This window comes from Anabas testudineus, chromosome 21, assembly GCF_900324465.2.
Source record: "Anabas testudineus chromosome 21, fAnaTes1.2, whole genome shotgun sequence".
NCBI lineage: Eukaryota > Metazoa > Chordata > Actinopteri > Anabantiformes > Anabantidae > Anabas > Anabas testudineus.
In genome coordinates this window covers 6,480,306-6,495,612 of record NC_046629.1, presented here as the reverse complement: position 1 = coordinate 6,495,612, position 15,307 = coordinate 6,480,306, and the positions used below count along the sequence as shown (strand labels likewise).

At 42.0% G+C, this 15,307-nt stretch overlaps 1 protein-coding gene across 1 annotated transcript in view; it reads right to left on the bottom strand.

Annotated features, from left to right (window-relative positions):
• adcy5 (adenylate cyclase 5) overlaps positions 1 to 13,835 on the bottom strand; it is a 50,341-nt gene extending 36,506 nt beyond the window's left edge. The window contains exon 1 of the mRNA XM_026376494.1: positions 12,906 to 13,835. Within this exon, the coding sequence (XP_026232279.1) occupies positions 12,906 to 13,835 (930 nt within the window). The remainder of the gene's footprint in view (positions 1 to 12,905) is intronic.
• Positions 13,836 to 15,307: the final 1,472 nt, after the last annotated feature.

Here is a 15,307-nt window from a genome sequence, read left to right as displayed (position 1 = left end):
AAGGAAAAGTCAAAAGAAAATACCAAAAAAAAAAGAAAAGAGAGATAAGTGTCTCTGCTTTTTGCTATATGCGTCTTTCCATTGTTGTTGTCGAATCATTTACATTTAGTTCTGCTTTTATCCAAAGAGACGTACAAGTGAGGTAGTAAGCAAAATTAGACTGTTCACGAGGTGGAGTAACAACAGGTGCTTTGGATGTTTTTGATTCAGACTGAATGAAGCTTAAGGTCTGTTCTCAGAAACACAACATTAATATATTATAGTTACTTAGGGTTACAAGTAGTGTAAAAGACCACAATTTAAAACCAAGTAATCACAAAGTGACTGAGATACTGTATGGAATAGACATGGGGAAGTAGTTAGTCAGATCAAAGGAAGAGAAATTCTAGTCTCATGTTACATAGTGAGATATGAGCACGTGAAAAGCTGCTGAATAATCCCCAAAGTTTTGAAATCTACAGATGTCCGACTGAATGCAGCTGTCTGTTCTGCAAGAACCTGATTTCCAGGAATGTTGAAACCCAGGAGGCTTTCCTGTTTTCTTAAATGTGTACAGCTGCAACACATCCAAGAGGGCATGTTTGCGCATTGCACACAGAGTTGTATGAAGACAAAGCGTACACATTCATACGAGTCAGCTGATGGCGCTTCTGTAGCGACAAGGATGCCCGAGGTCCTCATCTACCTCATCGTTTTGCGCCATCATTTCTGACAAGTAAAGCTGAGAATGCCATCAGCAAGCCACGAGGCCACACGGTAATCAAACACTACTTGGTGTTTTCATGGCAACAGCTTCAGCGGTTTTCTGAGGACATGACTGCTGGATGAATGGTTGGGTAAGAAGGGGTTATTTGCTATTTTTAGGAGCAATAATTGCTTCATTTCCTTTCCTAATACATGTCTTACACCTTTTGATGGTTTGATAATGAGAGGATTAGTCTTGCAGTGTGAATGAGAGTGACGACGTCACACATTGTTCAAAGCTTCCTATTTTTTTTTACATCTTTTAATGTTGAACTTTTGCAGGGAATGAATTCTGGCTTTGAAGCAAAGGCGCATGTGATTGTAGGCTTTTATTTTTTTATAAGCTGTATTTTGTTACTGCGAACAAAGTTTCCAGTGCATAAGATCTATTTCAATCCAAAATCACACGTCTCAGTGGCCAGTTCGCCCTTTTAAGAGTGGAACATGGCAAAGGATATTATTCCTAATATATATTATCACACTATGTTTTACATCATCATCATCATCATCATCATCATCATCATCATCATCTCTTTACTAAGAGGAAAACAAATCTCTAAAAATATATATTTAAACACCGTCACTCCAAGACAAGAAGCTGACGATTCAAAACTAAGAGGGTTATGCATCCTGTGGTTCACCATCATTTTAATTGCATATTCAATTTAACCTTAAACAATTCAAAGTTAACGATCCCACATAACAGATGTATGTCACACAACACTTCTATCACTTTTGGCTATAATGGAGTCCTAAAAGTTAAAATTCAATTACTAAAAGTGCATTTTCAACAACTGCAACGCTTTTTCAGACTCACTAAGAATAACTGTGCTCAGCTGCTTCTGTGGCTAGTTGATTCAGTGAATATGATCTAATTAACAAGCACGGAAGCTCCATAGAGAGCGTAGCTTTAACTCATCCATGACCCGTAGATCATGAGCAGTTGTATCCTGTTCAGCTTACAAAGCAGATGAGGTTGAAACTCCTTCCATATAAGGCCAGGTGGGGAGACTCAGAGCCTTATCACACCCTGCGCTACTTTGCTGCTCCACCTCACACATGTGGAAAGCATCGCTGGAAAGGGATCTGAGGACTGAGGCTTTTCCTTGACAAAATAATGATAACCTCAGAGCTGAAAGACGGCTCTTCCTGCCCGATTTGGACCATCTGTAATTTCAAAGCCAGTTTTAGCTCAATCTAACCATCCCTTTCTAAATTTAAAAAGAATAAACAGATGTACACACGTCTCGTTCTCTCCATAGTGAGAGTAAATACACACAGTTTCCTTCCCTTTGTATAAGAAGGGAAGGAATGCTGTAATCAGTTTTCACTTCTGTAGGGTCACAAAAGAAATAACACGACTCTCCACAGAGTATATCATGCATGTATGTTATTAGCATATGAGTAACACTGAGGAGTGTGAAGTAAACGCACATGTAAACGGATCTATTTTTAGATTCCTTTAGTACTTGAACAATCTGATAATTTATTCATCCGTTAAGTGGTTCAATTTTCTTCGTTTGCAGCTTCTCAACTGTGAAAACTTGCTAATTTATTCTGTTTTTATCAGAAAATATAAATTGAATACATTTGGATTGTTAGTTATACAAAACAAGTTGTTTGAAGATAAGACTTCGGGCTGTGGAAGTCTGTTATCAGGCTATTTTCAACAAAAATATTAAAAAACATAGTAAATCAGTAATAAAATAATAAGCTAAATGTCTCCATATGAGACATCTGAGCCTCCAGAGGGGTAATTGATGATGGCCATGCTGTCCCATATCCAGCTCTCCCTCTAGAGCAGGCAGCTTTTATGTCTCTCTTACAATGGTGCCTCTATAAAACAATGAAGGGGTTTGTGGGAGCTAGAGTGAGGTTTGACACTTTTAAAACATTGAAACATTTGTCTTTTAAAACATCAGTGACATTTTGTGGAGAAATTACAGTAAAAGATCAGCCTCTATAAATAAGGTCACGGTGTTGATCTGTAAATAGACTGTATGATCGACTCTGTAATTATCAGACCAAAGACCATTTCTTACACTCATTTCATTGGTGAGTCATCTCTCAATGTGAGAGTGACTCTCTTGTATGAGCAACATAAAACGCCACATTTTCCCCTTTTCTATCCGTCAGCGACCTGAAGACAGGACAATAGATCTGGATTCATCACTGATGATAACAGAATAACTTTCCAAAATTAGCATAATGGCACATAATGGGCTCAACGGACTCTGCGTGCCACTTTGACAAAGGCAGCCTGTGAGATACGCTATGTAACTGCGCATGCAAGCACAATTTGTGCTTTGCATGCAATCAGACCAGGACTCTGCACTGACACTGACATCTGAAGAGTGAAATTCTTGCACTGAACAATCATAACATGGTGAAGTATGAGAATACTTTTTACTATATATTTTATAGATACTATAATACAGATTGTCTGATTTCATATTAAGAAGCCACAGACTCACTCTGAGCTTTCTTGTTAAGTGCTGGAAGGAGTACTGCTAATGCACACTAGAGGCCTGCAGGTTTTTCTGCAGGTGTGGTCTTAAAAGTTACTGTGCACATGCTCTCAAACTTTCTTTCCATCATAAAATCTGTTTTAATCCACTGGAAGTGACACAAATTCAAGTTGACCTCAGACTACTCATCGTGCCACAGGAACAACAAGACTACAGGCGTACAAGCATTTAGCTGACTAGTGTAATCAAGAGTGTGTCTATTTTAACCCCATGAATAAATATTCTGATGTAAACAATAGGTCAGATGGCTGTTAAAGCTTTTTTTCTTATAGAGAAATGCTCCAACATTTATCTTAACATGCAGAACTGCTGTTAACGCCTCTGTGAAGCCTGATCAGCTGTTTCAGAATAACAATCACACTTTTAACCAGTCTTAGAATATAAGGAATTTCTGTTTGATTGCTACGTTATGCAGCTTCCTATTTATTGTAATTTGACGAGTAATACCTGAAGAGATGTGCAGAGCGCGGTGGAGCGTAGCAGATGGTGGAGGTTCACAGCACAGCAAGGGGATGGAGGGCTGGACGGAGCCGACTGAATTGATTACAAATCCTACGCTGATGCTAGCTCAAAATGCATGTTGCAGCTTTAAATACAGCTGCATCACCACAGACTGGAACAATGCAGAATGTAATGTGCACATGGATTTGCTGTGTCCCGCCATATGTCTGCTTACATTCAGGAAGCATGTGGCCAGATGGAAGGTGAACAACACATTAAATCCACCCGGGAGACAGGGACTAGCCGTTTCCCTGGATATCATGGGCTCTGATGGTTTTACACATGAGACCAGAGGCATACACATCAGAATATGAGTTGTATTAATGAGGTTTAACCTGAGATCTGATTCCTGTTCCAGCTGCAGCTATGACCCACCCAGAGATTTGCGTGGGTCATCTTTGTTCAGCGGCTGCCTCTGATTCATTTATTATGAGGTAAGCCTGCAACATGGGAGAGGAAAACATCCCCTGTGTAGCTGAAACTAACAGGGTCTCAACTAATAAAAATTGATGTGGCACAACAGAGTCAGACAGCACAACAACACATCACGTCACGTCCTCATTTCAAGCTGGGTTACATTGAAACACATTAGCACTTTGCTATTTTTAAACCACCACTCTTTGTCTGTGCTTACAACAAACTTCGCTTCAGCCAAGGGTCATAGGTCAAGAATTTTACTCTGGACTGAACTCAGCCAAGCTGATTGGTCTGTGCACTGTTTCAGCAGCACATGTGAACATTTCTAGGAAAGCTAAATCCTCAGTGTTTTAAGTATTTTGGGAAAAGAAATAGAGGAAGAATTTGCACAAGAGAAGAAAATACAAACTGTTTTTAAACAAGTTTTTAGATGTATGCCAGTACAAGTTGTGACACAGCTGTAATGTCGTCTCTTTATGACTGAGAGAGATGTACCCTGTCAGAAACTGTATCTGTGGATCAGCTAAGCAGGCTGCCGACAAATAACCATGTGTCTAGACATGCACAACAGAAAATAAAACAACAGTTGAACTTAGAGCAAAAAGAAGAAAGCAGCTACTTCAACGCTTGGATTTCCAGTGTTCAAAGATAAATAAATGAAGACCTCTATCTGGATTGAATCCTTCAGTCACTGCTTTGTATTCTGGACTCTCCTTCGTATGATACTCCCCTTTCCAACATCTCAGGGCGTCATCGAGAGAACATTATTTGTGTGCTTATTCATCACAGTGATAGAGATCTATTCTAGATCCCAGCACATTTACGGCACATTTTTAGAGGACACAGTTCTCATTAAATCACTGACTCGTTACAATTCCCAAGAATTGCAGGGAAGAAACTGCACGGAAACGATCGCTTGTCTTCCTCATATCAAAAGACCGAGTTGTCAACAGCAGGCAATTCAGCAGCCACAGATGGCTGATCATGGGAAATGACCATTAGCTTCCTGACGGTCGTTCTCTATGGCAAATAAACTAAGTCAATACTGAGGTTATGAGACTGTTCTAACACACTAAGTTTCTAGGTGTCTTTTGCTCTGATATAAGGACATAAGTCAACTATTGAACTTCTACTATACCCGGTGCTGCCATATCATTCAGTCTGTAAAGAAAAAATTCTATTAACAAAGCTGTATAATGTGATGAAATACAAGTGCAAGAGGCTGCACTGAATCAACAGCGTGATCATTAATAATTAATAAGCACAGTACATCTGTATTTTATTTATTACTGAAACCATCCACTTGCTATGTGCTACACATCGCGATTTCTAGGCAGAGTGAGACACTGACTGCATCAGTTTTCATCCGATCGCATTTTTTAGACTTGAGTTTATGTGAAATGAGTGTTTTTGGATTATACTCGAGTTAGCTCTGCAGTTTTAGTTATTATGGAAATTTTGTTTCAGCTTGTGGGACAAAAAGTCTAGTTACAGCTACATGGCACGACACCGAGGGAGCTGAATCAGCACAACTTAGACAACTTAGAAAAAGATCTGTTAACTTTTCAGAATTCTGTCCTACATATATTTTAATTGCAACAGGTGTTATCCAATGGTTTTTCTCAAGCGGCCACAGATTTTCCTTAAAATGCAGAGAGGACATCAAAGTAGAAACATTAAAATCACAAACTGAGCTCCTGAAAGACATCAGCGGCATGCAACAATGGGTTCAAATATTTTCCAACACAGTGGAGGACTACAGTCGATGTGATCCAGCTGCTAAAGGGATCCAAAGCATGTTTTTCCACTGGTAGTTAGTGTACTGAAGGATTTGAGATACGTTAACTCAAAAATTGTGTCCCAATATAAAGGAGACGAGACGGATTTTAGTCACTACTGGATTAGCAAAGACTAATAATGCTTGAGCTACAGACAGGGCACCTACAGCCACGATAAAGAACAGTCTGCATGTAGTACGACCCCTCTGATCTGGTCAGCACTTTAAAAAGGTGCAGGACACACTCATAAGGAAGAAACACCTGCTATAAGGTATTTAACAATCAATCAGAGTGGAAATATGTAGCTGTTCAAGGGATTATTAAGGAAAATGGAAAGTGAGAGTGTGCATGTTGATATATGTTTAGTTTCACATAGACAAGCATTGACATGTGAAAAGAAAATACAGTTATTCTGTATAATAAAGTAAAATGTAAATTATTGTTAAACAATGAACGCTCTACTTCTCACACAACTACATTTCCTGTTGTTGGTTTACATTAAATTTCATTCTCTAACTCTCCTTCATATGTTTTTGTGTTTAGATGTGCTGTATAAATAAAGTAACTCAACATTGAAGTGTGCGTTTGCTCGAACTGTTTACGCCCTGGGTCAATTATTTATTACCTAATGTTGAATCTTAGTGGTTTAGTCCGTTCTAAGAAGCCTTATTGAGAAACGTTTTTCCTGTCATCTAACAAGCCACAGGGTTCACATCATAACTTTGAGCATCATCATCCAGTAATGTTAACCATCCAAACTGCCACAGAGTTAACAAGGCTGAGACATAAAATAACATTCCCACGTCTGACAGTAACCAAAACAAAACCCAGGATGAAGCTGGCACGTGAAATGGAAAAGATTTTCATCTAAATTTTCCTGTGACCATCAAAACCCATTAAACTCGACCATCCATGAAGCTTTGAATGTTATAATGAACATACCAGATGAAAAGATGGACCTGATAAGCTTAAAGAAGAGACGCTTATTATGCTGCTGCGTCGCATTCCTGCTTCGGCCGCAGTCTATCTTCACAGCTGAAGTGAAACGGTCACCTCTGTGCTGTCAACACCTGGAGGGAACTGCTCTGAACAGTAACAAGGACAGAGAAGTGCCCACAGGGAAACTAAAGTCCTGTCAATTACAGAAGCTGGAAGGGTTGAAACTGTCCAACAGTTATATCCAAGGATCTGACGCACACCAGTGAAGGTGAATAACTGTTTGATATATTCCTGTAACCTGGTCAGCTCTTGTCCCAAATACTAGGGCCAAACAAACCTCCACTGTGATCACACATCTAACTGGTGACTGAAAATACCTGACATCCTTTTCTGGAGGCTGCAACCCACCGTCTTCCTAATCCGAGTCCAGGACTCTGTCTGCCGAACGTGTTTGTTGTGTTAATGCGATGAACTGTTCTTACGACAATAACAACGCGTCACGCTTTCAGACAGCATTTCCCCAAAGGCATTAATGGTGCTGCTCAGACGTGCAGACAAAAAGATAACAGATCCGAGTGTGTGAAGGAACAAAGGCAGTTTAAGTGATAAGGCCGCATTCAGACAGAGTTTCACTAGATGTGAAGCCTTCATTCAATCATTCCAGTAGCCGGGACCAGGACCACAGGAGATTCTGGGAATACAGCGTAGCCTTGAGCAGAGAAAACGTTGGATCTGGTTTAACATTTTCTGCAATGCAACATGTTGTCATCCAGCAAAGAGCTGCATTAGCCAATTAAAAGCAAGCAAACCGCATCACTGGTGGATTATTTTCAAAGGTGAAGGTTTGCACAATCTTCTCTGGGACTATTACAAACCACTGTGCGGACATGTGTTTCCCAGACTGCATGTTTCACTGTTGATTTCTGGCTTAATCTAACTTTATGTTCACATGTAGGTGTTTTATTTAGACAGAGCTCATAATGAAACACACAACTTAATTCATCATTAAGGATCATGATTATCTTCCTCCTGGCCAGACACTTGACCCTATCAGTCAAGGAAAAAGCTAATAAGCTAATAAGCAGTCAAACTGATTAATGAAGCAGTAACAAAAGGACAGTAAATATGAGACTAGACCAGCCCTAACGGAGACTAATAAAGAATAACAGGACTGTTTAGTCTGAGAACATAAAATCATAACATTACTAATGATAATAATCATCACCAAGCTGGTCTGGTCAGCAAGAAGCAGCACCACATTATTAGCTCTCAGAGGAATTTCCTCATTCGATGAAAAAGTTATTTATTTATTTTCTTGCAAATATTATCCCTATGTGTCTGAACGGCTTCATAGCAAACTAACGTATCCAAGCTAATGAATGTCAGATGAGCAGAGTAAGGTAATATAGCAACAGGCAAGTGCTGCTCAGCTCATCAACAAACTGAAAGTGGAACAAATAATCCGCCTGTATTAACAGGAACATACAGATATCAAACTGAGGACATCTTCCCACTAAGTTTAAATGTTTTATGTTGCAATAAGAAAAAAACAAGCATGCTTTATAATTACTATAAAGAAGTGTAGCAACAATTGTGGTCACACAAATGTCAATAATAATGTTGCTACATGAACAAATGATTAATTTAATGATTCGAACACCATGTGAACCCGATGAATCCACATGAACAAACAAATGATCAAGGTTAAGATGTTAACAAATATAAACTGAAGTCTCCTTCATTGAAATCACATGTGATACACACCCTGTAACCACCTCCTCACAGTCTTCTGAAAGAGGAATCATCCAATATTAACCTGATCCTTCTTAGGGAAGATATGGGGCTGCATGAGAACATCTTCTGGATTAGAACGGCGATCAAAAGAATAACGATATGAACATCAAGTTCATCTGCTGGAAAACACACACAGGTGGTCCCAGGGAAGCAATGAAAGGAGTTGGTTGGCGTTTGTGAAATAGATGCTGTTGCTAAGTTACAGGAGTACCGAGCACAGTTTTCTGGACTCGCAGGAGAAAATGCGTCAGCAGTGGTTGCTGAAAGGTACAGGTTTGCCCTGCATCTATGTTTGGTACAAATATTCTCATCAAACAGCAGCATCCTCTGTACAGTTCAACAGCAGCTGACACAGCTATACACATACAGTATGTTTGGACACTGCCACAGGGGATGGGATATAAAAAGGTGAACCCTGCTACATGAAATCTGATGTTTATATTGGGATTTAGGCCGTTTTCCCGTGGGCCATCTCTTAAGCACATAGCTTGTCCTGCAGGGGAGGGAAGTGGTTAAAGGTCTGACGGGGAAATTAAAAGCATGTCTGCAAACAAGTTAGGACCAGGAGAAATAGCTGTGTGAGAAGAGAAGGAAAGCGAGGAGAGATGATGTGAACATCTGTTTTGAATTCCCACACATTACAAGCAATTCAATTAAACAGGCCCAACTGAAATCCTGCCAACTACGACTGGTCCACTGACATGCCCATCGCTGTGAGAAGAATGGGAGCAGGGCTTTCTCATTAATCCACAAGAATGTTTTCTTCATGGCATGACACTGTCATTTACCCTGCTGTTTAGCATTGTTCCACAAAGAAGGCATCCTGGTGGCTGGATATTTACGGAGCCAGAGAAGACGCTGATGTATTAGACAAATGTGTGAGTATCGCTTGCTGCTTGTGGCTGACCCAAACCTCTTCTGACCACTCCTTGCTATTTGATTGATTGAGCTGCGCTTGACCTATTTCTCTATTTTCTGTAGGAATGCTTTGCTCTCTGTGGATATTTACAGGAAAAATATACTAATATAAGTCACTTTTACATGCACGAAATGCAATTTAATACGCAGCTACATTGATTGAAATGCACGACAGGCATTTATTTATTTAAAAATGTGTCTGATAGGCTTTGGGTATAGACACGGCCCAACCATTACTGGACATCTGTTACCGACCTCCCTCTGAAATATTTAAAGTCATCGAGGCTCGTGTAGGTTTTTAATTGCCGACTTGTGTACAGAGGTGGGTTGAACATGCCCTAGTTATTCAAATCAGCATAGTCCAAATCAGAAACATCTGTCCCAGCACATTTCAGAAAGTGAGTAAACATGTCAGGAGTGAATAGATATGGGTCCTTTATCCCCAGTTGTGTGAATACAGACAGCACTAACCCAGTAGAGGGAAAGGAAGTGGAAATACAGGCAGTGAAAATGCTAAGTCGATCCAGTGTAAGTCAAAAATCAATTAGAGCTTTAGATTGGTTACATACTGTAATGAATAAATGTTCTATTATTAATTATTATATCCTATTTCCCAACTCAAATCTGCTTCACACCCGACTATAGACCTACCACTACTATGCAACTACTTTATCCAAATCCAATCCAGTCATCTTGAGGCTTTTTGACCTTTCAGTAAACAAAAAAGCATCCTGAGTTGCTGGGAAAGGTCAAACAGTCACAGGACAACAAAGGCTCTGTCCCACATCATGTCTCGTCATCATTTGTCTCCCCTGACCTCATAAAACCAGCTAAGCTGCAAAGCTGTTCCAGGTTCAGATTTCAGTCTCACCTGCGATGAACCACGGCTAAGTTTGGCAACCATATATCGAGCGACCACCCAGAGGAATTATCTTGTGCCAACAGAGATTGAACAGCATTGTTTTCACTTGACCAAACAAAGCACACCATAGTAACTCTACAAGACACAAATATTTGTGTGAACACACACTAGAGGTAGATCTGCACTTGATGTCACCTGTTTAGGAAACTAAATATGTGATCTGGGGGATTGATGATGAGAGAGGGGAATAATCTGGGAATTAAAGTTGTGACAGAGCTTTTTCTTACATTCAAACTGACACAGATCTGTGTATTTGTCCACACTTCATTGTAGTTTTACAACAGAACACTAGGAAAGGTAACAGGGTTCACCGACGTCGCATTTCTGAAAACCTGCGGAAACTCAGCATATTCCGGGGAGCACACCCAAAAGAAACGGCATTATCTTGGGATCTCACATAAACAGCAGTGGTCTAACTCAGCACTGAGCCGGTTCCTATGTAAACAGGGGAGAAAAGATATGCTAAAAACAACAGCATGGTGAGGAAAGAACAACAAATACAGAAGCTTGTTCCCACACACTCACATCAATACATCAAATGACAATGTGGCTTACAGGAAAAAAATACAAATAAATGCAGGGTCATATGCTACACACAAAAAAACTCTAATGTTAGATGAGTTTTTGCTTGAACAACCAAACAGTAGATAGAAAAAGAAACAAATGATAGAGAAAAGTGAAATTCAACATCCTTTTTGGCGTTAAACGCATCATTTGCAGGTTTTTATTGCCGATTCACTTGTGATAAGATGACGACCGAAGCAGTTGGGACTGTTTTAAACTTGTGTGCAACATTACATTCATAAATTAGAACTAACCATCTCATTTCAAATGCATTACGATCATCATACATTACATTAGCCACAAGATTTGGAACCTAGCTGCAGGGAGTTGCTTCCATTCAACCACCAGATTTCCCCCATGCAGCGTTCAATCGATGTGGGATAGTTTTCCATGCCAATGTGCAATCCACATGACACTGTAGATGTGTGAATAAAGCATCTTCTTTCCCCTCTGCTATCTTTACTTGCCTATTTCTGATGGTATTTTTCATATAAATGCCTACATGTTGTGCAAAGTGACTTGTAGGAAACCAAATTTTCATCTTTATGTCACTTATCCCCCAAAGTCTGAAGTAAGACAGGGATTTTCTCAAGACGTGTGTTTAAAGTGCTGGTAAAGCACGATACAAACTCTAAAATATACTGAAAATATAGCTCCGGAGACCATCAGGAGACGACTGCAACATCAACAGAGCTGCACTGATTGTCAGTGTGATGTGACATCTCAGTGGTAGTGATGTCTACTACCGACGTTAAGCAATAAGACCTGACAGTCTGTGTCCACATTCATGCCAGAAGGCGTTGGATGCACAAAAAAAACTTTAGTAGAACTTAGTGCACAGTGTTATCGTCGCTTTGAAACAGGAAAGCACCGTCCCCAAGCTGTTTCCACATAGCTGGAAGTACTATTGTCTAAGATATGACTGTGTACCTTAGAATTAAGTAATGAAAAACAGTCTCACACCAAAGTGCACACACACATACACACAACTTGATCGCATAGTGGTAAAACATTCCAAGTTAAATTAAAGTTTTAGGTTTGTATATTTATTAAAAAACAAAACATGTACTGTAAAAAGGTTTACGAGGAGCAGTCAACTGAGAGAGGAGCCAAAACACTGAGGCAGGGGCTGCACACAAAACACAGGCTGCGGTTATTAACACTCTGTCCTACTACTGTGCAGACATTGCACTTATGTGTGCCTTTAAATAATGGTGGAAAATTAAAACCCATTAGTGTAAGCACCTTTATTACAGATAGAGTCCAGCAGCTCTGGAGAAACGCTCTGAAACTAATATTGATGTTGTAAAAATACAACCACAGGCATTTGGATTTTATGAGGAACATGTTGGCTCAGCAGCAACAATATCCCTTGAAACTATTAACTGTAAGTGCACAAGTCCAAATGAAGTAAGACAAACAACCTGAAGTCAGTCTTTCCAAAGCTAAGAGACGTTTTCTTCTAGCGCACCACTTCAGTTTCAGTGTGCGTATAGATGGTGGAGAGCAGGATATAAAGGATTTAATGACTAAATTCAACCAAATATGAAATCTCAAATGCAAAGCATCTACATGACATGTTTGGATAAAGGTTTAGTAGGTGAAAGAGTGGTTCCTGTCCTTCCCGACAGGAACCCACTGAGTTTTCTTCGGATGTAATTAATCCCCACTGAAATAAGAAATAAGTGTGGCGACGCAGCAGGAAGCTGAAAGAGGAAACGCACAAGTTCTGCTGCGCGTCCAGGTGCACAGATTAGTTTAAACTGAACTTTATAATGCAACTCACATTCTTCTACATACCTGCTTCCACAAAAAGCTGTCCATCCCGTTCAACTTCCAAGAAACAGCAACATGGATGGCGGAGAGAATAACTCCTGTGATGACCGCGGCGCGCATCCTGACCGGCAGCAGGGTGTAGATGACATGGATGAAGAACACGGTCCACCAGATCCCCTCCGAGGCACTTCTGGGCTGCACCAGCAGCACTCCGATCACCTGGATCGCCAGCACTACCAGGATGACCACATAGCACACGATCCACATATGGTCCTGGTGAAACCCGTTCCTATTGCAGACCACCATGAGTAGGAGGATGAGGAAGATGGTCAAGGAAAATGCCACCACATAAGTGACGTCCGGTCCCGCTGATGCACCGGAGCAGTGGAAGCCCAGCATGACCGTGAAGACCAGGACCAGCACGGCCATGAGCATAGTCAAGCTGCTCTGGTTGAGGCGGAAAAAGTAGCGCTGGTAGAGCCGCTCCAACTTCTCCGACTGGAATTTCTTGGATTTGAAAATGTGCATGACGCTGGCGCAGCACCCAACCAAAGACAAGTTCACTTCGGGCATGACCTCCTCGTCGTCGGCCCTCGGTTTGGCTCTCCGCTCCTCAAGACCCAGCTCCACAGACTTGGGTCTCACCTCGCTGTCTGGACGCTTCGGGGACGCGCGGCCTCGGTTCTCCTCGCCATGGTCCTGCCAAGCTGACCTGGACCTGAAGCTGACCCTGCTGACGGTCGTGGAGGCTCGCCCGGGCTGCCGGTGGTCCAGCTCATCCTCTTCCCTCCACCGGCTGTTGGTCCTGGTGAGTTTCTTCCGCGGGGATCTGGCCGAGTATGGGCACCCGTTGGCCACAGACTCAGACTCTCCCCAAGCTGATCTGTGCTCGGTCCCTCCCCTCAGCCCCGGCGCACCGACTCCGGGTGGGCTGACACTGTTTGATCTGGACATATTGGAGAGCGGGAGGCAACAACAGACTGCGCCCAAACAAACAACACACTTGAAACTACTGCCAGAAAACTATTTAGTCCCAAAGATGAGACACAGCACACGTCTGTTTAAAGCTGAATTTCCCATAGTTGGTGCGTGGTGAAACAATCTGAGCGCTTTAAACCGGGAGAATCCGGCACGTCCCACTTCTAGAGGCGAACATTTATCTTAAAACCGTGAAAACGGAGACGAGGGAATCCAAATTAATAAGCAGAGGTGGTGAAAAGCTCTGGGAATAAAAACAATTGAACATGCGCAAAAGTCACAGGGGAGAGCGTTTCTCCGGGAGAGGAGGGAACAGCAGATCCACGTGGATTAGACTCTACATCATTGGGCCCAATTAGCTGCACACCATGGAGACGCAGTATATGATGAACCATTACACAATTCAGATGAGCTACTCCCCAGAGATCGCAGCGCAACACCAGCAACTATGCTGCGAATCCGTTATTTCTGCGGACATGTTTCCTGAAAGCGGTTTGCGAGCGGAGAACACGAAGGTGAAGACGCATAAAAATCCCATGTCTGCGCTGCTTATTTGGCGCCGTCAAGTCGTCTTGATGCACATGCATTCGCCAAGCTCTGCATCCTTGAAGGTGGTGGGAGCATCACGTTTGGCCAATAAGCATCATCACGATGCCCGCACACTCGGAGCGCAGGAGAAAACTCATCCGCTCCTCCTCCTCCTCCTCCAGTGGCAACCACAAGACACAGCTCCCAGGTTCATGGTGTAGCCCGTGTGGCTGCGCCGTCAATTTATTGGAAACCTCGGCGCTGAATCAATGTCCACTAACTGTCCATCACTGCTGAATTCCCCACGGAGCGACTCCTCATTTCATTTGTAGCCGCACTCCGCGCACGGCGAATCCGCGTCAATGCGACCGCAGCTTTCCCGAGAAGTGTGCACCCGGTGCCAAAGTGTGCTCCCTCCCCGTCGGACGAGCTGCTCGGTGCCTGTTAGGAGCGTGGCATCATAACATATTTACTGCTGATTGCTGCTTTAATGGCCATTCGACCAAGTGTGCTTCCTGCAGTCCGCCTTTCCGCTGCGCCTCCATTGGAAAAATGAAGCGGTGACTCACGCGATGACGCGCGTTCATTGGACGACGGGCCGGTCAATCCAAATGAAAGGCTGCGCGACCCCCGGGCGCTTTCGATGAATGGGCGGGTCTATGCTTACAGCTGGATAGTCCTCTCACACACACACACACACACACGCACACACACGCACACACACTCACTCACACAACTTAGTTCCTACCCCCTCTCCAACTGGTCTTCCTGCAACAAAATCATTTCTAATAACTACAATTGTCCAAATAGCATCTGTTTAATTTACTTTAGTGTTAGATTTGTCCTTTAAATGGGACATTTTCACAGTTCTTTTGATATTTTTTACACTAAATGGTTAATCACACTCTGGTTAATGGTCA